This window comes from Acipenser ruthenus, chromosome 15 (assembly GCF_902713425.1).
Source record: "Acipenser ruthenus chromosome 15, fAciRut3.2 maternal haplotype, whole genome shotgun sequence".
NCBI lineage: Eukaryota > Metazoa > Chordata > Actinopteri > Acipenseriformes > Acipenseridae > Acipenser > Acipenser ruthenus.
This window is the reverse complement of record NC_081203.1, coordinates 19683079-19708088: the sequence shown is the minus strand read 5'-3', so window position 1 is coordinate 19708088 and position 25010 is coordinate 19683079. Positions and strand designations below refer to the sequence as shown.

Below are 25010 nucleotides of genomic sequence, written 5' to 3'. Positions count from 1 at the left end.
ATCAATTTAACTTCACTCGCTGTTTGCGGTCGGTTTGAATTAAATAATGAGCTGTTTTTTTTTTGTTAGTTTTTTTACATTATCATGAAACAGAATCACAGTCTCACTCAAGTTATGGGAGAAAAAACTAAAGTGAACTTGTTTCACAATCAACACTTTTCCAAGAGTTTAACAGAGCCCTAGTGATGTGGAATGCTAACTGTCTTTGATTTCCATTTTAAATATGCCAGCTCCACTTTCTCTATACTATACTGTAGGTGGAAATAGTACAGAAAGTTAAGGTAAAATTTGTGTCATTAAAACAGCAGTTGAAGCTACAAGGAAGCATGAAATAAACATTCACCAAAAAAACTATCATAAAGCAGAATTGTTCAGTGAGTCTACATAGATTCTACAAAGGTGGTTTTAGCCGTAGGCACAAAAGCGTCCTCCCCCTTTGAAACCTGCTTGTGAGAAGCCAAATAGGAATACTACTGCTACTATTTCCTAAATGTTTAAACTTCAACATACTTGGAATGTTGGTTAACCACTCAGATAACCCATAACAACAAGCACTCCATTAGAATTTAAAACAATTGACTAATATTAATGAGTAAGACTGAGTATATGGAACAGACTATGAATACTATTACTACTATTACTATTTGTTTATTTAGCAGACGCCTTTATCCAAGGTGACTTACAAAGACTAGGGTGTGTGAACTATGCATCAGCTGTAGTCACTTACAATTACGTCTCACCCGAAAGACGGAGCACAAGGAGGTTAAGTGACTTGCTCAGGGCCACACAATGAGTCAGTGGCTGAGGTGGGATTTGAAACGGGGACCGCCTGGTTATGAGCCCTATTCTTTAACCATGGGACCACACAGCCTCATAAATACTGAATATTGAATAAATAACCTGACACACTATAGTTACCGCTGTATAAACACTAAGTCCAGCATCTATAACAAACTGTTCAATGTATTGCCTTAGATAACATTTAAACAGTAACCCATGAACACTGTAGTTCTGGAGGAGGCATATCCAGCCCTGTGATGCCCTGCTGTGCTGGCTACCTGCGTGGCGTTGAGTCCTCGTGCGGGGGGATGATGACCACCTTGACGGTCACCGAGGTCCTCAGCAGGTCAATCATCTGCTCGTGGGACAGCGTGGCCACGGCCACCTTGCATATCTCCACCAGCCGGCTGCCCTGCCGCAGCCCCGCCTGCCACGCGTACCCGTAGGGCTCCACCTCGGCCACGATGCCCTCATAGTTCACGTGGAAGCCCAGCTGGCCCAGGCCGTTTCGCCGCAGCGTCATCTCGTTCGTATTGCAGCCCTTCGTCAGAAACTGAAACCACAATGTGGGTGCATTAGGAACTCGGCAGGAGATACAGCCCACAAGCGCTGCTAGGACTAAGGGTTCTTGCTAAATATCCATCACTTCACTATTATATGTAGGTTGGTGATGTCTGCCGCAAAATACTTTAGCTATTTACTTTAGCTACATCCCTTTCATATATCCCCCACAACAGCAGTGCAAAATGAACCAATATATACATTGCTGTCAATACAAGTAGCTAAAACTGTGCAATCTTTCTATGAAACAACAAGTTTAGGAACCAGTTGGAGCAAAACTTTGCAGATTTGTTTCTGCTGCAAACAACTCAAAGACAAAGGCTCATCAGAATGATTTAAAACGATACAAGTACAATGTTAATAAGAAACAGCAGCTGTCAGTTAATGGTTCGGAGTAGTTTCTTGATAGTTCTATTATACTATTTTTTTTTCGTTTCCGTAAAGGACAGCAATAGAAATGTTGCTTAAATATTTACTGCACAAGTGGGACTTTTAGGATAATAATAATAATAATAATAATAATAATAATAATAATAATAAATAATCTACATCCACAGTAAATATTTCATGTTTGGCTGTCACTTTTAGGCCCTGTTAAAGCCCCTTTCTACCGTGTGTGCGTCACACCAGCCCGTGTCCCACTCACTTCCAGGCGCTTGACGACCTCACGGAAGTCTTCGTAGTTGTTTGCGACGGTGTGAAAGGACAGGCACTCCCCGCGTTCGTAAAACACCTTGAGTGTGGTGGGGCTACTGTGGGTCCAGCCGATGACGTCGCGCACCGAGCAGTTGAACACGGTGCTCTTGGCCTCGCGGTCGATGATTACCAGGAACTCGTTGGAGATGGCGAGCAGCCCCTCCACCTCCGCCCCTCCGCTGCTGTAGTCCTCGGCCAGCACGTGCCAGGTGATGCCACCCAGGCTGCGCAGCTCCGCGCCGCTGTAGGGCCGGCTCTTCTCCTTGCGCTTGGACGCCAGGGAGATGAAGGGGAACTTGCCTGAGGGGTCGATGGGGGTGCTGGTGACATGGCGCTCCGCCAGGTCCCGCAGGTACTCCTGTCTCGTGCGCGTGGCCATGGCGCGGAACTTGTCCGACTTGTGCGCCGCATTCTCCGCGTTGATGACCTTGGCCAGCAGGAAGTCCCGGAACACCGTGGACTTGGGGAATGTCACCTCCTTGGGGATTGGCGGGCCGAAGGAGGGGACATCTTTGGAACGGGCTACAGCGACGCTGAAACACACAGGGGCGCAGGTTAGGAATACAGGCAATTTAGGTTCTTGCTTTGTGTTTTTTTTTTTTTGTTACTACTAGATCAGCTTGGTGTGAGTGGGATTCAAACCACACTCTGGAACCCCTGTAGTCACTGGGGAACCCTGTATAAAAAACTAAGCCACTTGCTTACAATACTAAATATACAAATAACTGTTAGATCATATTACAGTACCTTACCTGCATATCCTATTTTTTTTGTGTGAATTTGCACTTTAGTGTGCACATTTACAGGCAACATTCCCATCGCATAGCCCCTTCCTATTGCTTGCTTCAGACCAGCCCCGTGTCCCAATGTACCCACACTCTTGAAAAAGCTCGACAACCTTTTTTTTTTTTCTTTTCCTAGCAGCACTGGAAAGTGGCCAACTGAATTCATAAACACAAAGAACTGTATATAACTAAACTCAAATTACACTGTATTTACATTAAAGTGTCTGAATATATAAAAATAAAATAAAATACACACACATACTTGGTTTGAATTTTTCTTTTCCTTTCATTAAATCAGCTGGAATGAGCATGGAAAGTTTCCTGTATTGTCTGGAATCTGTGGAACTCGGTGGCTGCAGTGTGAAGGAATGCGCCCGGTTTGTTTTGAAAGGGTTCCCACAGCAGCTCTGGGGCACATTACTGTCTCTGCCAGAGGCTCGTTTGCGTTGGAGAGCGACTGGAACAAGGGGTTTAACTCTTGAGCAGCCCAAGTCATCCAGAAAGCCATGTCCACTCCCAGACAAACCAGATCAAAACACCCACCCTCCTGTGCTGGAACACTTACATTTTATGTGCGCTGGTAATTTTACCTAAACAAAGTCTCACTTCTCAATAACTTTTTTTTGAGGTGCAATCAGTAAGCAGTTCCCTAATCGAATACCGGATAGGTAGTAATCGTCAATAATTGATGCACTGAGAACAGTCATTTAAAAACAAGAACCACAAATGTAATGTGCAGACTCTTCAAATATAGCTGGAAACATGCATGTGCTAATAATAATATATTTACATGAGGCTCTAAAATGGGCATGGTGGTGTTTAACTGATCGATAAATGGTTTATTAAAAAATAATGCCACGACTATCACTAATTAATTAATCGTTCTCTAACAATGACTATTTAATCTAAAACTGAAATAGCTGCCAATTTCTCTATACCGTACACAGTACTGCTCAATAGAACAGCTTTGAGGTCTGCAATTCATTAAAACACACACACACACACTAACTTCAAGTTTCTTGAAAAACAAAAAAGTAAAACAATTGCCGTAAATCGGGACTCAATCCACACTGCACTCCACACAGCAGTACTTTTTCTAGGGGAGATGCTTGTATAAAACACTCATGTGAAAGTGTTTATAGCATTAATATGCATGAATATAAGAACATTTAAAAGCCTTGGTTATATAACCCCTTTAACAAATGGAGAGCCACTTAATGTTGTTTCTCAGTGCAGAAAATCCATTATCTCTGCACACTTAAGTGTGCACCAATATGGCCGGAAATCTTGTTAGCTTCAGGAGAGAAGGAAGACAGACAGGCACTTTGTGCTAAAGCCCCAGAACTTATACAAATTCAGAGCTACAGAAAGGTGAACTAACCAACCTGTTGCATGTCGTCCCTCTGAAAGCAGCACAGGATATTAAAAAGCACCGCATGGTATTAAACCATTTGAGCTGCATGAAATGACTAAAACGTTTATTGATTTGATTATTCTGATAATTAACTAACTTATGTACTTTAAGAATATTTATCTACTCAATACAATACGCAGAAATCCAGGCGTTCGACAATCACTTCCTGTGCAGTACCTGAGTTTCACGCCAATGGTCTAGCTGCAATTAGGTCATGTGACCACACAGATAACAGGAAGATAGAGAGAGGTAGATAGAGAGATAGATATTTTAATGTATCCTGAATTAAAGATCTAAAAAAAAATCTGCACCCGGGACCCAAAGCCTGGGGCTACTATACCGTCTGCTTTTGTTCAGTTTAAAATGCCACACGGTACACTAACTCAAATAATGAAGTTCCCTGGAGGAACTATTAAAGGAGTGTGTAAAAAAATGGATTTGCAATTAGAATATCCATTAGCTTCCTGTTGTTGGCAAATAAAAAGAGCAAAGCTAGTCAAATGTGACAGGCTGCCTTGTTCAGGGTTGTTCCAATACAGCAGTTTTTTTGTTTTTTATTTGTTGTATTTCGGTTCTTGCCAGTCAGACACTGTGCCGACAGACAGGTGCAGAGAGAGAGAGAGAGATCCTGATCTGAACACCCCCTGCCTCCTATTCAGACTAGTGCCTCTCTCAAGCAGAGATGTGTGCTGAAATGTGTGAGGTTCATCTTGTGGTATGGATTTTAATCTCTGCTTACACTGAGGAAGATGAACTCATTTCCTGTGTGTCTCCGGCTGGATTCAAACCCAGGCCTGAACAATGATTAACGAAGCCTGCTGTGCTACCTTGCCTGCCACATTCATATCCTTTACAGTCCACAGACCTAGTCTTCTAAGGACAACGGCATTTCAACTCACAACTGTTATAATTACTCTGTTAAAATGTGAAGCTGTTTATAACCTGAGGACTCAAGAAACCAATACATTCACATCCCTCACCTGCAATATTACATCCCTTCAAATTGAAAGGGCAAGGGTGTACAGGAATTTGTCCTACAAGTGACAGACAAAAATGAAACATTTACAATGGAAGTTTCCCTTTAATGGAACTACCATAGGGTCAGTTTGCAGAAACGAACTTGTCTATTGCCACATTCTTATTTTTTTCTATAAGCATCAAATCCTTCTGTGCATTTCTGACTTTTTTTTGTTGCTTTTAACATGCCATCTTTAAACAACTTCAGTATGTTGATTACCACTATGATATGTGATGCGTATTAAAAGATGATATTGTTTAAAGATGACATTCACATTGCATTGTAAAGAAACGGAAGCCAGCCCCCCACAGGGCATGCCTCACCTGTAGCAGGTGTTGTCGGAGCAGGGCTCGTGCGCCCGCACCACCACAAAGACGTGCTGGAAGTGCGAGCGGATATTCTTGGGGCTGAAGGGTTGGGCCCCGGGCTCCTGGAACACGATGGTCACAATGTCGTTCCCGATGTGCCGCTTCCTCAGCAACTGCAAGACATTGCTTGTTAATAACTATGGTATAATCGTTACCTAAAATTACTCCAATTCCTTCTCAGTCATCTCCCTGTACCTGGCTAAATGCGTCTGCCCTCCCTGTACCCATCATCACAGCCAGTGCAGTCGCTATCTTTACCACGCAGTGTTTGAATGTGCAGTTACCTGCTGCTTGTTGTTTGGAGTGTAGGGCAGCATGGTCGACACATGGAACATGATCTCGTAGTCCTTGTACACTGTGTATAAAGAGTGAGTTCCAGTAGAGTCCGCTGTAAAACACAGAGAGGCACGTTACAAAAGAGGGAACTGCAGCCTGCCGGGTCAGACAGAAAGAATCTGCAATTGGCATATGCATTTGCTTGCTGATAGAGACAGACATGGGCTAGAAATAGTTTGGGAGTCGAGGTGCTTAAAGGGATTAAAAGAACACTGTAGAGCACCAACATTGTATGTGTACCTGCTTAATACCCTATTTTGTGTGGTTTGTTCTTTCTGCTTATTTACCAGGCTGTTAACTAAAGCCCATTTTCAACCACTTCAAAAAAGCTGAATTTCTGAAATGAGGTGGTTTTACAAATGACCATTGAGTGTGTGCAACTGTTTTTCTGTCCCCTCTCCAACTGGCCTGCAGTATTGAGTGGAGTTCTCTTTCCTATATTACTAGAGCGCTCTGCAGTGTTGAGTGGAGCTCTCTTTCCTATGCTACTAGAGTGCTCTGCAGTGTTGAGTGGAGCTATCTTTATACTACTGGAGCAGTCTGCAGTGTTGAGTGGAGTTATCTTTCCTATGCTACTAGAGCAGTCTGCAGTGTTGAGTGGAGTTCTCTTTCCTATGCTACTAGAGCAGTCTGCAGTGTTGAGTGGAGTTCTCTTTCCTATGCTACTAGAGCGGTCTGCAGCGTTGAGTGGAGTTCTCGTTCTTATACTACTAGAGAGCTCTGCAGTGTTGAGTGGAGTTATATTTCTAGACTGGCAGGTGCCAAGAGACCTTCCCCTCACAGCGCTGAGGCCATTCAGTCCTGGGCCCCTCCCAAGCACAGACTGACAATCGTGTGGTTATTTTGTGATGTCCACTGGGATCCAGGTTGAGACCACCAAACTCACTGTCAGAGGTGACACAAGACAGACTAGCATCACACTGCCCCCTCCACCCATCTCTGACATTCAATACCTCATCCTGCCTGCTGTAGCAATACAGATTCCCTCAAGTCTTAATTCTTCTAGATAACTGGGGATTTCATTTAGCTTCAAATTAGTTTTTTCACAGTTGGGTTGGTTGGTTCACTCTGGCATGTGGGTATGCTATTAATTTCAAACTTCAACACTTATCACACAATGAGAACATGTGGGTTTGTTCAGCAGCAACGTGAGAATCTGATGTTGTAGTGCTTTACAGCAATGCTAACCAAGGTGTTTTATTATTATTTTTTTTACTAAATTTGGATATACAAATTCTTCAAGTATAATGCTATAGAATGATCAAATACAAACCTGTCTATGCTGTAACTGAGTAAGTGACTTCAACTGACCTACAGCACAGGAAGCAATGAGGTACCAGGAAGCAGCTGCTTTTAATTCTCTTGTTTGTGTATCTGCATATCCTGCTTACGCTTCTGCTAATAAGATGTACCTAACAAATGATTATTAGAGAAAGGAGAGAAACACTCCATTGTACTGCAGAATGTGTGTTATTAGATGTCATTCATCATTGGTTTCTTTTGCGTACAATAGTACAGTCACCGATAGTCATTTATAAACTCTGTTACATGAACGACTATGAACATGGTAATTTTTTTGCTCCCAAAATACATTTCAAGCAGTGTTTGTTATTATATTTGTCCCAGTACTAATACGATGAAGACAATAGTTTGAAAGCCCCTAGAAGTCAGTTCTGTCCTCTCCTCTCCCCTTTGGCTGTCCATAATAATCATATATAATGACCAGCAGTCTGCCGAACACACAGACCCTTTGACAGGCTGGGAGTGAGACCAATTACACAGTGACTTTTACATAAGTGAACAAGCTTGTTTGTGATAAAGATCAGGTTATTGAGCAGTCCTACTGCCACTTACTCCTCTAGCACTTTTCTTGTCTGCAATAAGGAGCTCCTGTCCCTGGGCTGCAGTGCGGGAGTCAGGGAGATTAAAAGGGACTCAAAGCAACAGCTGCTGGAGTTTCCTGCCTGGGGATTTAGCCTTCTCAGACACAGTATGGGGCTTTCTCTCCATTGCAGATTGCCAAAAAAATGCTTTAAAATTAAGTTAATTATCCCCCCAATCCCCCCCCCCCCATCCCATCACTCCACCTTTATTGTGGAGAAAATCCTTTAGGGTCTTCACTTTTCTTTTTACCTTAACTCGTGATATACAGATAAACTGATGCAACCTGGTGCCTTTGCTGAGGGTTCCATAGTCAGATTGCAGCGAGACCATTGGAGTGACTTTGAACTACAACATATGACATTATTATGCACCAAGCAGCAGCACCAGGAGAATCATATAAAGTTGTATTTTGAAATATATCCACATATTTAAGAAAGCAAACAAACGAAAAAAATCTTCAAAAATAAAGAGGGACCAGGGATTATTTTGCTAGTGCTAACAGATAAATGGATGCTAAAACCTTGGCGAGCACTTTTGAGAAAGCATTAGAACAAGTTACAACCCAATCAAATAAGTCAGAACTGGAGCTAATAAGACAGGTAAAACAAAACAAAAAAAGTCAAGCAGACTAGAGTACTGAAATACACTGAAAAACTCTATTTTGTCTATTTTACTTGGCTTTTTATATTTTTATGCCAGCATTCTGATCGAGCATTTTCAACTGGATGAGCTAATAATTAATAGCACAGTTGCAACAGGTGTCTTGTGGGCCACATCCAACTCCTGAATCTCCAAAATGTGTCCCCTGGAATGGCTTTGCTTACCATAAATACCCCAATAAAAATATGGCATGGCTTTACTTCCCCCAGGGCTTACTGGATCAGTACTGTACAGTATCATCTTGCCAGATGCTGCCAAACTGATTTAAGAGGTTTGGCATTATATCAGTGGTGCAGAGCATGGCTCAGATAAAAAACAGCTTTCAAAAAGAGAAAAGTAAAGCAGAGAAATGGCATCCTATCATACAGAGAAATGTGAGCCCTACAAAGTGAATTCACTCTTTAAACACACACTAAAAAGGTTTAGAGTTTTGGTAATCTATCTTACATCCACCATGTAAACTGGGCACACATGGAAAGTATGCACCACGCCTCAGTGCAACATCAGCTTTAAAAGTAATTTATAGAAAAACAAACATGGAATTAATTTATAAATAAAATAAATGGCCACAACTGTGAGCGACTTGGCTAGATATTGCTGCAGAGGAGACAGGTTTACCAAGTACAGTAGATATGGTAATTTTCAAAAAGCAGGTTTTTCACAAAGCAGAAAAATATAACAAGAACCACTATGAACTTTCTAATCGACTTGAACCACCATTTGCCCCAATTACAGCCTTGACCAAGTTCATCCCAAACATGCTCAACTGGGTTGAGATTGTGGTGGCCACGGATAATGCCTGAAGTCTCCATCATGCTCCTCAAACCATTCACACACAATTCTGGCACGGTGGATGGGAGCATTACCATCTTTAAAAGTAGCCAGCACCATCAGGGTATAAGTGCAGCATTGCTTAAGTTAACTGCAGCATTCGTTCAGCCTTCCAGAGTAGTCAAGGAACCCAGGGTATACCAGGAGAACATGCCCCACACCAAGGCGATGCCAAATCCAAACAGGCAGACAAGTCCAAAAATAAATTTAAGGAGTGTGCAAGTTATATCTGTAAGCTAGCACATAAATACTGAGCATACAGTGGTAACGTAAGGACCAGTTAGGATTGCTATTCAGCCGTAATACATTGGCGTGGTCCCTACCCAGCAGGAATTGCTGCTGTGCAATCGTAAGGCAGCTGTAGAGATCTGGATAGACTGAGCACAATCAGGGAGAATTAATCTTCCTTACAAGGGATCAGGGTGCAAGTGCTCAGGAAAGCTGTTGAGTGGAGTACAAAAGACCGCAGGGAAGCGAACCTCTGGAGCAAAGTCTGTTGATTAACTGATTTCCCTAAAGGGATTGACAAATATATAATTCCTGGTTCAAAGAAAATGTGGGAGGGAGAGACTGAGGGGCAAAGAGTAGGAAGAATGGATTCAAGTAGACACCGTTGCAGTGCTACAAATGTTCATAACACTCCACTGTCACAGTGATCATAAAGAGGTGACAATCAAGGGTTTTTGCTGTAACTCTTATCATGGTTTGATTGCAGATCATTGAAATGTGTTTAGACTACAAAGAGTGATTCTGTACCAGAAGGCAGCAGCAGCAGCTTTTTCTTTAGAGTTGTCTTTGAAAACTGCTTATTTCAATTTGAAGAATTAAAAAAAAAACAAGCAAAGGGCCAATAGACAGAAAACAGGTGAGGTCTATATAATTGCATGTGCTAGTAAGAAGAAAAGAGATTGTAAAACCTTGGTAAGCACTTCCCTCTCAGTCCAAAATCTATTGCTTTTTCGGTTTCAAACTACAGCACAAGTTATAGACACAGTTCTCAAGCACTGTCATTACCCTGCACCTTAGTAATGAGCATTAGTCTAAACACTCCATTCTCAGCTCTCCAGCACCATCATTACCCTGCACCCGAGTAATGAGCACTAGTCTAAAGCCTCCCTTACACAGCTCTCCAGCACTGCCTCCCTGTAGCGTCCTACTCCCCCGGTGGATGGTACGTACTCTTGATGTCGAGCTGTGCCCGGTATTTGCTGAAGCCCTTCAGTCGAATGCGATCCCCAAGCAGCATCAGGAACTCTTCAAAGGCAGGTCCGGCCGACTCATTGTTGTACATCTCCTCCTCGCTACTCTGCCCTGCTTTACAGTACATGACACCCACCTTCAACTGGAAGCTGAGCTGTGGAAACAAAAAAACAACATACAGTGTTGCAATCAGCGCATCACAGACACGTCGGTACAGGATCAGTATCTTGGGAAAAATCAGTTTCATAACTTCAAATTTTAAAATGTGACCCAGCATACACATTAACTCAACAAATCATTCATGCATGATGAGACATAGCATGTATTATGGGGACTTACTGCCACGTGCTAAGAATACAATGCTAAATAACAAACAATATTACATGGATGCTACCTTTAATTGAATCTTGGCCCATACAAAAAAAGTCAAAAACATGGAAAAGGACTTTCTCTAGATAGTGCAATAGTGTAAAATCCATATAATATAAAAATACAAAGAGGCCGAGGTATATATTACAACACTACCGCAGTGGCACACATCTCCTCAGTTCACTTACGCTAAACTGTTACATTACTAAACCATTTAACTTGTTATTATTTAACCACTAACTGATATATAAATCAGCTATTGCAATGATCAATGTATTTCTTTTCCAGCCTGCACTGTAGACAATCAACAGTAGACAGACAGAGCCCTGGCCTCTTACCCCCTGCTCGTCCAGCTTCATCAGCTGCTCAGTGACCTTGGGAGTGTTGAGGGCCAGGCGCAGGCAGTGTGTGTTGAGTTCAGGGATGAGATACTCCAGCACCTCCTTCAGGGGCAGCCCGCGGGCAGAGCCGTGCTTCGAGGTGGAGGGCACTGCGTCCTCCAGGATGGAGCCTCGCAGCGTCGTCAGCTGAGAGAGAGAAGAAGGCAGCACAGGTTGACAATGAGGCTGGAGGGCTACCAACATCTGCTTAGGTTTGACCACCTTGAGGTCTTGAGGGAGGGTCGAGAGAACATGTAGACATCGCTGCTGATCTGTATACAAGTCAAGGACAGCTAACTGCTCTCAAAACCGTAGACCAGCCAATATCTATATATCTATCTCTACCAGGTCTGCAAAGGAAAATATATATATTTTTTCTTTAAAAGTATGTATGTAAAAAGTTCCATTGTTTTACAAATATTGGGAGAATTTCTGTGCTTGCAGCATACTTGGGAAAAATGTATCTATTTAGCATACCATGGTGTTTAAGAGTTAACAGGAGGTGCATGATATACACTGACTGCATAACATTCATATTGTTTTTGTTGTTCTTGCGTAATCAACACGTGTGAATGTGTCCCTAGATTTCATTACTTGGCTGTGGTAGTTCAAGCCCATCTTTTACTTTCTTTAAAAAAAAAAAAAAAAAAAAAAAAAACGTTAGCTGGGACACTTTTTAAAGTATTTTCCACGAAGGGGGGTCATTAAAATGTAATGTGACAGAGAGCTCATTGTGTAGTGAACTGTGTCTAAATCCAGACACTAGCAGAGGAAGAAGCCCTCTCTGTGCAAACTACAGACAGGGAGGGAGCCAATCAAATCCCTACTGTGAAAGGGCTCTGACTACCAGGATTAAACTGCCACGTCAGGAGCACTGGCAGGTAAGTGTCAAGGGAGACTCAAGGGAGACTACATGTTGCTGTGGCTGTCTCGCTCTGGGTTCAACCACAAATTGACTGGTCTTTTAGGTACCCAGTGCACATTGAATATCTCTAGGGGAACTCTCTTCTAAACTAGACATTTTTTACAAACTAAAAAAAAAAATACCCATAATCAAAGGAAGCATGCTTCAGGTAGATTGTTCCTGGCACCGAGATGAATAATCATATTTACAATGTTCAACTCTGCTATATCAAACATGCATAGTGTTTTAGACGGGGTATTCCAAAACAGAAACTGCCATCTTATCTTGTATGTGTAATGATAATATAAATATGGCAGCCATATTTGGTCAGAGGTCAATATCAAGATCACTGACATCTAGACTGAAGTGTAATAACTCATGAAATCAGGAGTTGAAATGTTGCTACACATACAGTACAAGGCAACAGTTTTGTAAAATTCCTGCCACAAAGGGATTTCCTTTTATTGGACAATATTTATAATACAGAACTACAGAATCATAGAACACAGCTGCAAACCGAACGTGAAGCTAATATCTAGAACCGTTTGGTCTGTATCATTGGGAGACCTGCAAGTCACATGATTGAATTAATTGGTTACAATGGTGTTGCACTGTGTGTCAATGATGTAAATGTGTGTATTTTTTGTGAGATACCCAAGTCCCTGTGTAATAGAGATGTTTGTGCATCTCAGGAGCCTTGCTGTGCAGGTTAACAGACAAGCAAACCAATCCCCAAGCAGTTAGACGAGCAGCTCCTTACCTCGCTGGTGCGGAAGGTGACCCGGTAGTTGTACTGCTGCCCGTGTTCCTTGCTGTCCTCCAGCTTCTCTCTGCGGAGACTCACAGCCACCGGGCCCAGATTCTCATCCACCCCAAAATAGTTCCAGTGCTCTAGAGACAGAATGAAGGATGAGCCTTACTGAGGAAAACCTTATCAAGGGCATGTTGTCTTAACATTTCAAGCTGGCCCGCAGTGTGGCCTAGTGGTAAGAGTGAGGTACTGGAAAGGGGGCTTTTTGGTCTAGTGGATACAGAGGGAGTGGGAGAAGCAATGTGGCGTCATGGTTAGAGCTGAGGAAATGGGAGGCAGTGTGTTCCATGGTGAGAACTGAAAGACTGGGAGGCAGTGTGGTCTAGTGGTACAATAAAAGGTACTGAACTAATTTGCATGAGCAGTGTTTCTGTGAAGTGGACCACTAAAACTAATTACACAAAAGTCATTCTGTACATCTGAGAAAGCAGAGAGCTTTAAAAATAAGGCTGCGGTTTGGCAAAACCTAGTATACAAATAAATAGACAGACTTTTTTGGCTAGTACATTGATCAGTGTAAATCTGTATGTACTGTAACTGTTTCACCTCAGCTTCACGACGTATTACTTGCTAAATTTCCTTGACAGGCTTAAAGCATTTTTGGCCTGGATCTAAATTGCTAACTAATTCATGCATTATTCCCCGATAAGTGCCATCTATTCATTACGAGCTAAGTGAAAGGAAACAGGCCCAGAGGGATCCCAGGCAATTCAACACTCATGAACTACTGGCATCCCTGAGAGGGCGGGTCCTGGCAGCAGCTGGCAGTCCAGGCTGCATGGCACAGAGGGCGGGGATGTATGGAAGACCACCTGTCAGGCCTCAGCTCCAACCACTGGGCCACATACAGTAGTCTCAGTCACCACAACAAAATACTACCTTCCCTCCCAGTCCCTCAGCTCTAACAAATAGGCCACACTGCTACTCTCTGAATCCCTCAACCCTAACCCTTAGGCCACACAGTACCTTCCCAATCCCTCAGATTTAACCACCAAGTCCCACTTCCTTCTTCCCAGTCCAACAGCTCTAACCACTGGGCCACCTTGCTACTGTACACCCAGTCCAACAGCTGCAGTAGGCTTTACAGCCTCCCTCCAAGTCCTCAGCGTTTAGGTATAATGCTGACAAAATTTATTTTGATGGGCTACAATTCAAGTGAGATCAAATGCCACATGAGAGCAGTGCTTTGAACATTCATTAACGTAAATGTTGTGGTATAAGCAAAGGTATGCCTGTCCCTTTTATTTAATGGTGAAAGGGCCAGTAGGCAGTAACTGTAAACATAGGGGGCAAGAGAAAGCTTTTACAGCACTTTACACTGAGTGGAGATAAAAATTAAATCAGGCTGTAGTTATTCCAAAAACAATGAAATCAGGCAGTTCTGTATCCTCACACAAGCAGACAACCCATTATTTCAAGTGTCAGCTACTGTAATAACATCTGACAGAGCTGCTCAACTGCACATTCTCTGCAATACACAAATAATATATGCCAAGGATTAAACTGTGCAAGGCAAAAAACTGCCTACTTTTAGAAATCACTGACAGCAAAAGTAATTAGCCTCACTAGCCACAAGATTCCATCAGAACAACTTCACGAGCCAGCAAATTCAACCCAGAATTTAATTTCCATTCCTTGCAATATTTTAAGGAAAACCTGTGCATGTATTGCAGCAGCCCTAAACCCCAGAATTACCAGCACAGAGGTTTCTTGAGTTACCGATAATGCCAACAGCATTCCAGATCGAAGTAGCTCTGAATGAATTGCAGAAATTGCTCTGTTTAAGAGGCTGAAAATCAAAACCAATTGAATATTCTTGCTCAGTCCTTTAAAAGATATATATTTTTTTCTAAATTATATAATTCTTTCAGTTCAGCTTAAGTGGGGCAGCGATCAGACTTCTCACTTATTCGGTCACGTTAGCCGATTTTAAAACCTTAACCGTGTCTGAAAATGCAACCTTAAATTTCTTGTTGAATTAATGCCAAAACAATTTCCTGAGCATTACTTCCCAATTTTCTTGGACCACTATCAAGATCAAGTGTTTTACACCAGGAATGGAATAAGACTCCTATTCCATAGCAGTTTCACCCATTCCAGGTTCTACTACAAGCCACAGTGTACAGGTAACAAGCTCAGGTGTTATTAAACTCATAGCAAAACCAGTAATGGATCAAACTGCTACACAATGGGAGTCTTATTTCCATTTCCACAACTCTTGACATCAGAACCTGATGGGTGGAAAGTATTATGGGTAACTGCGGTAAATGGAATAGAACCTGGAGTTTACGGTTAGGTGGGTCATACTACCTGTAACAACTTCATAGTGCTGTGGTAGGAAATGGTGGTTTTAACTAAAAATACGAGTGAAAATTACATCTAAACAAGTATGAACTCAAGAGAATATTGTTGGGAGAATTAACCTGGAAGAGTCACTAAAGGATTAAAGAATTCATAGCCTTAGTCCATACACAACTTGCTTATAAAATGATCTACATGAATGCAAATCTGCCAGCTCATATACAGTACTTTATCATCATCATCACAGGGGGAGATGCTCCACAGTACTTCACACGCTCCATTTCCCTGAGGAGCATTAGTAGCAGCAGTACAAAGACCTTAAATCAGGAAATGAAAGTATTGTCTTTCTGCATGGCCTCTTTGTTTTGTTTGCTTTTTGCTTTTCCCTGAAGAATACTTTGGAAAGCAGCTACTGATAAACAACTCAAAGCACTAAATAAGGCTTCACTTCTTAAACCAAATAAACAAATAGCATTCACAGCATAAGAGAGAGAGACCCATTTACAGCAGTGAGTGGTCAGTCCTGCTTCACCCGAGGAGGCTGGTAAGAAAGTCAAGTGGTTGACATGGGATTCTATTGTAGAACACTTGTAGGGTTCCAGTAGGCTAACTCACTGTCCTCTCATGTATTGCAGTTCAAATCTGGATCCGTTCACTACAAGTCGTTTAGTATTTTACTAACATGCCAATGTGAACCAAATAACCCAGCTATTGATTAATTAAATAATGTAAAAATGTATAAAAAAAAGAAACACCAAGGACTGCCCAAAATCAAAGTAAAAATTAAAATGTCCTTTTTAAATCTTAAAACTCTCCACTGCCACCATAAAATAGCAATTGTTAATTGAGGCTCTATTTCAATTGATCTAAACAGCACTGGATTTTAAACACTGCTGCAGTTTAGTATACCATTGTTAACAGCCATTATCTCTAAACAGTGCATGCACTGCTCTTTAGTGTATTCAGACTGTAACACGAGATCCTCGCTGTTCAGATCAACTGAAGAAGTCTGATTTACTGCAGTCTCTATAATGTTTGAATTGAATGCAGCCTCTAGGGCACATGTCCTCACCTCTCAGGTAGAAGTATTTCCGATAGTAGTAGCATCCCAGGTCCACATGCTCCAGGATGCATCTCTTGACCCGCTCGTTGTGCTGGGCCTGGCTCTCCTTGGGCACCTCCAGCACAGCCACACCGGCGTTGGTGCAGTGCGAGCCAAGCGAGGACTCTAAGGGGCCGCCCTCCCCGCTGCCTCCCCCACCTCCGATGGTGCCCAGCTTGGACATACTGATCTTCCTCTCCCCCTCGCCCCCGATCTCGTTGCGGAAGCATGGGCAGCTCAGCACCAGCTCGTTGCTCTTGTCGTCGCCAGGGTCCAGGCCCAGGTTCTCCTTGGTGGTTAGATCATCCTGGCTGCCCGAAGGAGAGCTGTAGGCTCCGGTCTGGGGGGAGGAGAGGGAAAAGGAGGAAGAGGAGGAGGAGGCAGCGGCCGCGGCAGAGGCTCCCGTGGTGGTGTTCCGCCTCCTGATGGCGCTCTGCCGGCTGAGTGTTGCCTCATTCAGGTCGAACAGGATGCTCTGAATGTCGAAGTGGGCAAACCCTTTCTGGCAGCTCCAGGGCTTGTGTTGGGGGTCCTCCGAGCGCCCGCCATCCTCCAGATCCGAACCTGCCCTGGAGCCCGGCTGGTCCCCTTCGCCCCGAACGCTGCGCAGCTTGCGGAAGATGGAGTCGCCCCCAGTCTCCGATTTGGAGCGTCTCTTCAGGTGCTTCTCCCGCTCCTTCAGCCGGCCTGAGGGACTCCCACGCTGAGCCCCGGAGCTCAAGGGCCCGTCTGGGGTGTCGAATCCACTCATCACCTTCTGCCCTCCGGCCAGCAGCTCCCCAAGTTTCTCTGGCGGCTGGCTCCGCTGGTCCGGCTTGTCCCCTTGGTAGCCCTTCAGCATGTCGAAGAAGCTTTCCCCGGAAGCACCGTGCTTGTCTATGGAGGATGTGCTGCCGTACTCCCGGTGCAGCGGGGACCATTTATAACTGGGAGTCCCCCACTCCTCATCCCCATCTCCGCTGCCACCACCCTCCAGCTCGCTGATGGTGATGTCGGAGTTGCTGCGCTGCCGGATGCGCCTCATGGCTCTGCGAGGGGAGCCGGGATAGCAGTCAGGGGAGAGGAAGCGCCCGTCCATGCTGCTAGTGTTGCCGCCGCCCGCGGTTTTGCTCTTCAGGGTGTTCTGGATGCTTCTCAGCATGGAGGAATCCTGGGGGCTCAGGTGGCCCATTTTCAAGTTGCTGCTGCTGTTGCTGCTGCTGCTGCAGCTGGTGCTCGTTGTTATTTCAGGCTCCAGACTAATGTGCCAGATACTCCCTCCACCGTCTTTCCGAGGGGGCCAGTCAGCCACCCGAGCCCGCACCCCCATTTTAGGCACCCCCGGGGTGGAGCCCGAGAGGTGGGCGCTCTCACTGCGGGGAGGGGGGGCCCCTCCATTGGGCAGTCGCAGGCGGCGGGTGTAGAAATCGTCCCCAGCCGGGACCGCGCCCCCCACGGTTCGCTCAGTCTGAGAGCGTTTCAAGCTGGTCATGTTTCCAAGTTGTTGCAGGTCTCAGCAGCTGAAAACCATGTCTGCCATCAGGGCTCAGCCACCCCCTCTCGAGACCCCAGTCCTCACAGCCTATCGGCAGCATGAGCTGCCAGGCTTCCTTCAGGGGTGAATGGGAACACGAACGCAGGCTAACACACACAAGTGGTTCCAATGACAGCGTTCAATCCCAAACTATCGGCTGCTGCATATCGTTTGAAGGGTCTCACAGTCGGGGTCTCGTAATGTGCCATTCCTGTGCTCCCATGTTGCCAGGGGTTACAAATTCACACCTAAAATGAGAGAGAAATTATTTAAAATGGTCAATTTTCAGAATAATTTTGCAGTTTTCCCATGCATTATATTATACACTTACCATAGTTTACCTGTCTGGGCTTTACAATGCTTACCTATACATTACCATGCCCGCACTAGGCTTTTACTATGGTAAACTTTTATCAGGGAAACAGGACCATGCACACACACACACACACACAGTGTAACGCCATATCTCATTGATTACATACTTTGGCCACTCCTTTATTCCTGCAAGTTAAAACAACATTTAAATCAACCCTTGGAGTTCAAAATATATTTAAATGGCTAAATAACTAATCTAATGGGTAATCTTCAGTGTTCATATACGCCGCTGCTTTTGACCAACATTTTGTAAAAAGATATGTTGAACCGCCAGAGCCAGACTCCCATGATGTGGGACACCTCTACTGGTTTAAAGCATCTCAATTATTCTTTTGTTGGGGGAATGGTACTGTACCAATAACGCTGTGCTCTTATTAAACTTAAAATCCAGGGAGTGTTCTCACTGCCTAATTAACTATGTTATGTCCCCGCCCTGTGCAACTCACATCCCGCACACAGCTTTATTGCTCCTGGACACTTAGTTTTACTATCTTAAAAAGAGACAGCTCTCCTTAGCTCTGTGGGCAAATATCATGCAAGGAAACAAATCCAAGCCTGTAATAAAACAAATAGTGACTGGCAGCAGCAAATGGATTCCCTGGGGTCCTGACTGTGCAAGAGTACACTCAGCCTGGTGCCTGTATCCTAACAGCAGCATTTAAACCCCAATAGTTGACTGCTATCACTGCCTGTATAACAGCACGGTCTTCTGTAGCAGACTGGAAGTGCTTGTGACAGTTCACCACCTCTGAAGCCTGCTGGCTTTTGGTCGCAGGCCACAGTGGTGGTACACAGTATGTATTTTAAAAACACGAGTCAGCAGCACTGGGAAGGATGTAAACGTGACTAGAAACTGCACTGTGCTGTTCTGTGCTGCTCAGCAATGAGCCCCAGGACTTGCCTAGGGGACAGTGTAATGTTCTTTGATGTAGGATTTCCTCTGTAAAGTAACAATAGCACAGCCAGTAAGAGAACCGGATGGTCACTGGAGTAACCCTTTAGGGACCAGTCATCTGCAATCTTGAAATCATTAAGAATCAAGTTCGAGCTGTGCTGAGCAATGAGCTGAACTATTTTGTGGGGGTGTTTTTAAGCATCAGGAAGCCAGGAGGTGTCACAAACTCTCGCTGACAGGCCTGTACAAGCCTAGTTAGGGAAGAAAATACATTTTAAATAAAACAAATAATGAAGAATATGGTATGACAGGAGACTTACGCAGTGGGGAATTATACATTTAAATGGTTTCTTGGCTGCACTTAAAATATTGGTTCGGGTTAACTTTGTCAACTCTAAGATTTTTTTTTTATTTTTTGGAATTGGATGCTAGTGAAGTCTTTTCATGGTTTCTTGCTGTGCACAAGAAGAATCTGTCTTAAATGAAGTAGCCTATAGAAACGTACCTTATGAATCATATAATGCATGTCTAACATCAAGTTGCCTACAGAAAACCTACCATCACACATTGGGACAATCTAAATACCCCGCAATACAGATACACAGTAAGCCCATTTTACAAGCCAAGTGAGCCTAATGAAAGGTAACAGCCCAAACACTGGAATTAGTTAACCAGCAGTAGCTAGCTATGTGTTATAGGGCAGAAGGGTCGCGTAATTCTACAGATTATGAAATTTTGTAGAGCGGATTCTGTGCCAGTGGTAAATCCATATTTTATATGGGATTTAAAACACCATCTGTCTGAAAATCCAGACAAGGACTGATCCCTCCTGGGGAAGGCTTGTGAATACAGGGAGGGAACACCTGGCTCCATTCTCAGGACAGCAGCTTCTCTGGCAGCACCCTGGTGAGATCGTCAATCTCAGCAATGGAAACAGGGAGGGGGAACAGGTTCTTTATTCTGGAGCAAAGCAACGGAGAAAATTCAACAAAGGGAATCTTTTTTTTTTTTTTTTTTTTTTTAATCAATTTTGTTATGAAGTTTTTCTTCCTGATTTGAAATGACAATAAAAGCAATGTTGCACAACAAACCAAAACCAAAGAAAATATAAAACAAAACAAAAAAGATAGTGGAATAGAGACAGAGAAAGAGAAATCCAAAACAAGCAGAGTCCAAGCTGATAAAAATGCACAAAGCTAATGAAAACCAGTATCTCTAACAGCATGTCCATCCGTCTGTCTGGATTGCTTGTTGCTCTCTGATCCTTCTAATCACTGAGCATACTGGTTGCATATAGAACTGATATGCATGTGTGCAGTTTGAAACCACTGCCATATGCCTGTCTACAGATGTGTGGCCACTATGGGCAGCAAGCATTAAAACCTTGTTTGCACAACACTGTGATAGTCAGGGACTCTCACTCTGTAAAAACCATGCTATAGTATGAAGTGCATTGCTCGCTGCCTTTGGTATCTGATACTGCCATGGAGGAGTAAAGCTGAGGGAACACAAAGCCACTTTGAGGCTTGAAACTTCAAGATACTAGGTTTCAGGCCACTGCATGGCACACCAGGGGAGACTTAACATACTGCAAAGTTGCCTCAAACTATGTCTCCCGGTCTCCTAGAACCAGGTTTCAAGCCACTGTTCCTGAGAATACAGCCAATTGCAGCACAAAGGGCTCTACTGGGTGATTTCAATGAGGCCTACTCTAATGTCTTCTTTCTTAAGACCCATAGGCCTGAAAACTATACACTGAATAAAACATACAGGGGATAAAATGTATTAAAGCACACCTAGAATTTCAGACAAGTTCGTCCTCCTTAATTACCACAACAAGGGTTGAATGCACTGCAAAAATGTTTGCAAGGAATGTTTAAAATTATATTTAACTGCAAAACATTACAAGGCTGTCAGAAAGAGTTTGGGCTGTTATGAATTGAAAACACCCCCTGCGTATCCTAGCAACTGGCTTCAGATCCAAGGTTAAAATTGAACAAACAAGAGTAACACTCAACTATAATTACACATGTAACAATTATACCTTTGAATATAGAGAAAATTAGGGTTTACAAAAGACACAAACAAGGACATACTGTACAGCCTAACTTCACAGGGAAAATTGATTTTGTTATGTACTGTTTGCGAAAATATCCTCCCATCTTGATTAGAATGTAGTAGGTCAATGTGTTTTTAGGACTAATAAAAACTAAGATCAAGATGGATTTAGTCTGTCCATCTTTCACACGCATTCAAGTAATTCACAGTATCCTGTGGGTTGAGAGCTATAGAAAGGGTTGCTATCACATTCTCAAGTTCACAGGACAGTAGCTTGTTTACATTATTCCACCGGCACCGACGGCCCTACAAAGTCTATACTTTCCTGCTTTTACCAGACTGCTTCAGGGACAAGTCACTTGGCAGAGTGACAGAAAGGCCAGTGTTATCCCATTTCAACACTTGTCGTTTAAGTTTCATAAAAAACAACATTAAATTTTCATTTAACAAAATAATTAGGGCTGCTCCAATTAACAGATTAAAATCGGACCAATTAATCATTTAAAGAGTTGATCACAGATTTGGCTGAGCTTTGAACTCCATTTCCCAACATCCCCTGCTGAGGAAAAAGGATTCCCGAGTCAGTTCATATCTTCTTGTTGCCGCACACACGCACGCACGCACGCACGCACCTTACATTTTCTACAACGTCCAGAGCGATCCTCAATGTTTGCTGTCAGCTTGAAAAAATACGTCTGCATTTACTACAATCAAAGAGGCTTTATTCATTTAAAACTATGTTGGTGAAAAGGGAGTTTATGTTTAAGTTGGATGTACAAAGTTAATTTCAACAGAGTTGACTGTGCTGTGCAGGATTTATTTTCCACAATTCCTTAATTTGGCCTGGTATGGTTTCAGGTGAGTAAGTGCATTTTACCAGTGTCACAAGCTGCAACTATAACGTTTTGTTTTATTGATGTTAGCACTGTTAATATTACATTACTGTTCAAGTTGTTTATGTATACCGATTTTAACTAGTTTATATTGTGGATCATGGGTAGGTGATTTAACAGATGTTTACCTGTTTCATGGTCCTGAAAAGTATATATTTTTTTTAAATGCAGAAAACACAGAAGCCCTAAATATAATGTAAAAAAAAAAGGTTGTTCATAAAGGAGCCATAAGTGTTCTATATGTTTGCATGAAAGACAAAAATCCATTCTCAGTTCTTGTGCATTATATTTTGCTATTAAACTCTTTCATAGATTCTGTGAAAATGTGTTACATTTACTGCAATAAAAACGCTTTTAAAAAGACCAAATTCCCATTGGGCTGATTTTATTTTAGATGCTATTGATTTTTTTTATGTATTACTATGTAGGCCAGCCACTACTAGATCGGTACCCTTATTAAAAATGTGCAGGGATGAATCTACTGATTATTCAACTAATGCCCATAAATTAACCGATCAAAAATTTTAAAAATCGAGCGACAGCCCTAATAAATAAATAAAATAAATAAATAAATAGAGCACAATAATTTATCAGAAGGAAGACTGGCTTCGCTGACAGTCCATCTGATATACATAAGCAGGTGTAGTTAAGCTGGATACAGCATTCTCCTGTGTAAACCCAATTACATGTTTTAAAATATTTTCCACCTGAGAAATGCTGCTTTTCGCACGGCACTTCTGCTGTTCCAAGCTGCTCCAGAACTACTGTATAGGTACCAGTGTGCACTCCGTTACTGTAGCATTGGGATTTCCCACTCCTGCTCATCCACTTCCACATACAGCAGTACAGACGCAGCTGAAGACAGGTTTCACTTGCTGTGATAAACTCTTCCAAGTTCCACTTTCTCCCAGTGGAAAGTGGCTTGCCTTACCGTGGAAGTGGCCAGATTGTACAACAAAGACTAATCTTTTAGTCAGGTTTGGTGTGAATGCCCTTGTCACTTGCGACTTGTGAAATGCAGTCTGGAAACTCTGTACACCTCGCGATGACTTCTAGTTAGAATTCTTTAACTGCAACTTATCCAAAAAGCAGAAAAGCTTTTGCAAATGCAGGAGTGATACACACTCTTTCTGTCTCTCTCTCCATGCATGTTGGCATCTTTTGAATTGGTTTCAGTTCAAAGTTAAAGCAGTTAGCCAACGTCACATAAAGGTACATACTTGCAAAGAAATATAAAAAACATGGCGAAATTAAGTTCTAAGCAACTAGAAGAGCAATATTCGAAACAATTTCATGAAAGCGGAATGGGAGAAACAAACTTCAAATTAACTGAAGCGTTTTGTGCAGAAAATACACCTCGGCACACACTTGATAATGCAAAATCGGCTAAAAGGAGGACGGTTTACATTTCTGGAGAAGCATGAACCCCAATTTGCAGCTCTAGCAGTCGTTCCCCTGAGGTGCTTAACCTGTGAACAGAGTAAATGCTGAACGATGCTTCTACTCTTAATGCACATCTTGTAATACCAAAACCACAGCTGTGTTTAAAATAGACATTAACGAAAAGGATATTGTCAAATTCTCAGAATTTACAACCACTATTTATTTTTAAAAACAAAATTTCAGTGTTGAGTTTACTTTGCAGAAATACAAAAACAGTACATGAATAAATATATGTTTTAAGTTCAAATCTTTGTAGCCATGACCATTCCATGAAATTGTCTATTTTCAGCCATGACTGAGATGTGATTTTTTTACCGTGACAAAATCACATCCCTAATTGTAAGTCATGTTATGCCTTTAGCTCAGTGGTGAGAGTTTTGTTTAGTTCCCTTAAGCTTCTCATCCTCCCTCCCTACACACTGAATGGCTCTCAGGAGGATACAGTTCTGGGTGCACATGTACTCTTCCCTTGCTGACCTGCCTAATATTATAATTAATATATATATATATATATATATATATATATATATATATATATATATATATATATATATATATATATATATATGAAAATACATTTTTGCTGTAAACGTGTGTCTTTCAAAACTGCACATTTGCCGTGCAGAACACAATTATTTTGTTAGTGACAATCACCTTATCCAGCCTACAAATCTAAAGCCCTGGTGAAGAAGTGGTTTGAGGCAAGATTCAGTGACTCTGAAAAAGGGTGTCATTTAAAATGTTTGGGGTGAATAAAGATGTTATAGTATCGGCCAGTGGCCCCTAACAAACGTGTCCTCCGCATGATATACGGCAAATACATTTGTTGCATCTTACACATACAACTCCAAAATAAGCCAGACAATGCATGTCTCACTCACAGGCTGCAAACACCACATTATAAGAACAAGCCTGAACGATTGTCTTTCCTGGTGGTACCTTCGTGGATAGCAATGAGTGTTTATGGAATTTCTTCAAACTCAGGGGAACAGTCCCCAAGATACTGCTTTATTAAGGTAAACAATATACTGCAAGACAGATCTCCAGCATAATTAATAAAGTAGGTCAACCATGAGCTTGATTATGAGATTGTTGTTGTCCAAGTTTCATCAGAATTGAGCAGCAGGTTCTCTGAATAAATCTACAAATAAGTGAAACAGATCAATGATACTAAAATGCCAAGGTGTTCCTTAAATTTAAACACATTGTGAAACAACTATTTACACTGTTTCAATACGAGACAAAGCATTTGCCACGTGAAGCATTACATACAAAAGTTTTGAATAAAATGAAGAGGGGTGTCCTGGAAAAACATGGCATCTTACAAAGTCAGTTTCACCTTCAATTGCGAAACAAGGATAGGTTATCTAAAGAAAATGTATTTTGTGGTTTATCAAGTTTTTAGGACACCACTCTTTTAATCTGTAAATTTT

The 25010-nt window shown here is 42.5% G+C and overlaps 1 protein-coding gene across 2 annotated transcripts in view; it reads right to left on the bottom strand.

The window, feature by feature from the left end:
* The window catches only part of LOC117422445 (signal-induced proliferation-associated 1-like protein 1), a 99666-nt gene that overhangs the window by 25920 nt on the left and 48736 nt on the right, over nt 1-25010 (bottom strand). For both annotated transcript variants that reach the window (XM_058987356.1, XM_058987357.1), the window contains exons 3-10: nt 16371-18161; nt 12947-13077; nt 11241-11429; nt 10513-10687; nt 5907-6010; nt 5578-5735; nt 1988-2570; nt 1059-1333 (exon numbers count right to left, since the gene is read on the bottom strand). In XM_058987356.1, the coding sequence (XP_058843339.1) occupies nt 1059-1333; nt 1988-2570; nt 5578-5735; nt 5907-6010; nt 10513-10687; nt 11241-11429; nt 12947-13077; nt 16371-17871 (3116 nt within the window). In that variant the 5' untranslated portion in view covers nt 17872-18161. The remainder of the gene's footprint in view (nt 1-1058; nt 1334-1987; nt 2571-5577; nt 5736-5906; nt 6011-10512; nt 10688-11240; nt 11430-12946; nt 13078-16370; nt 18162-25010) is intronic.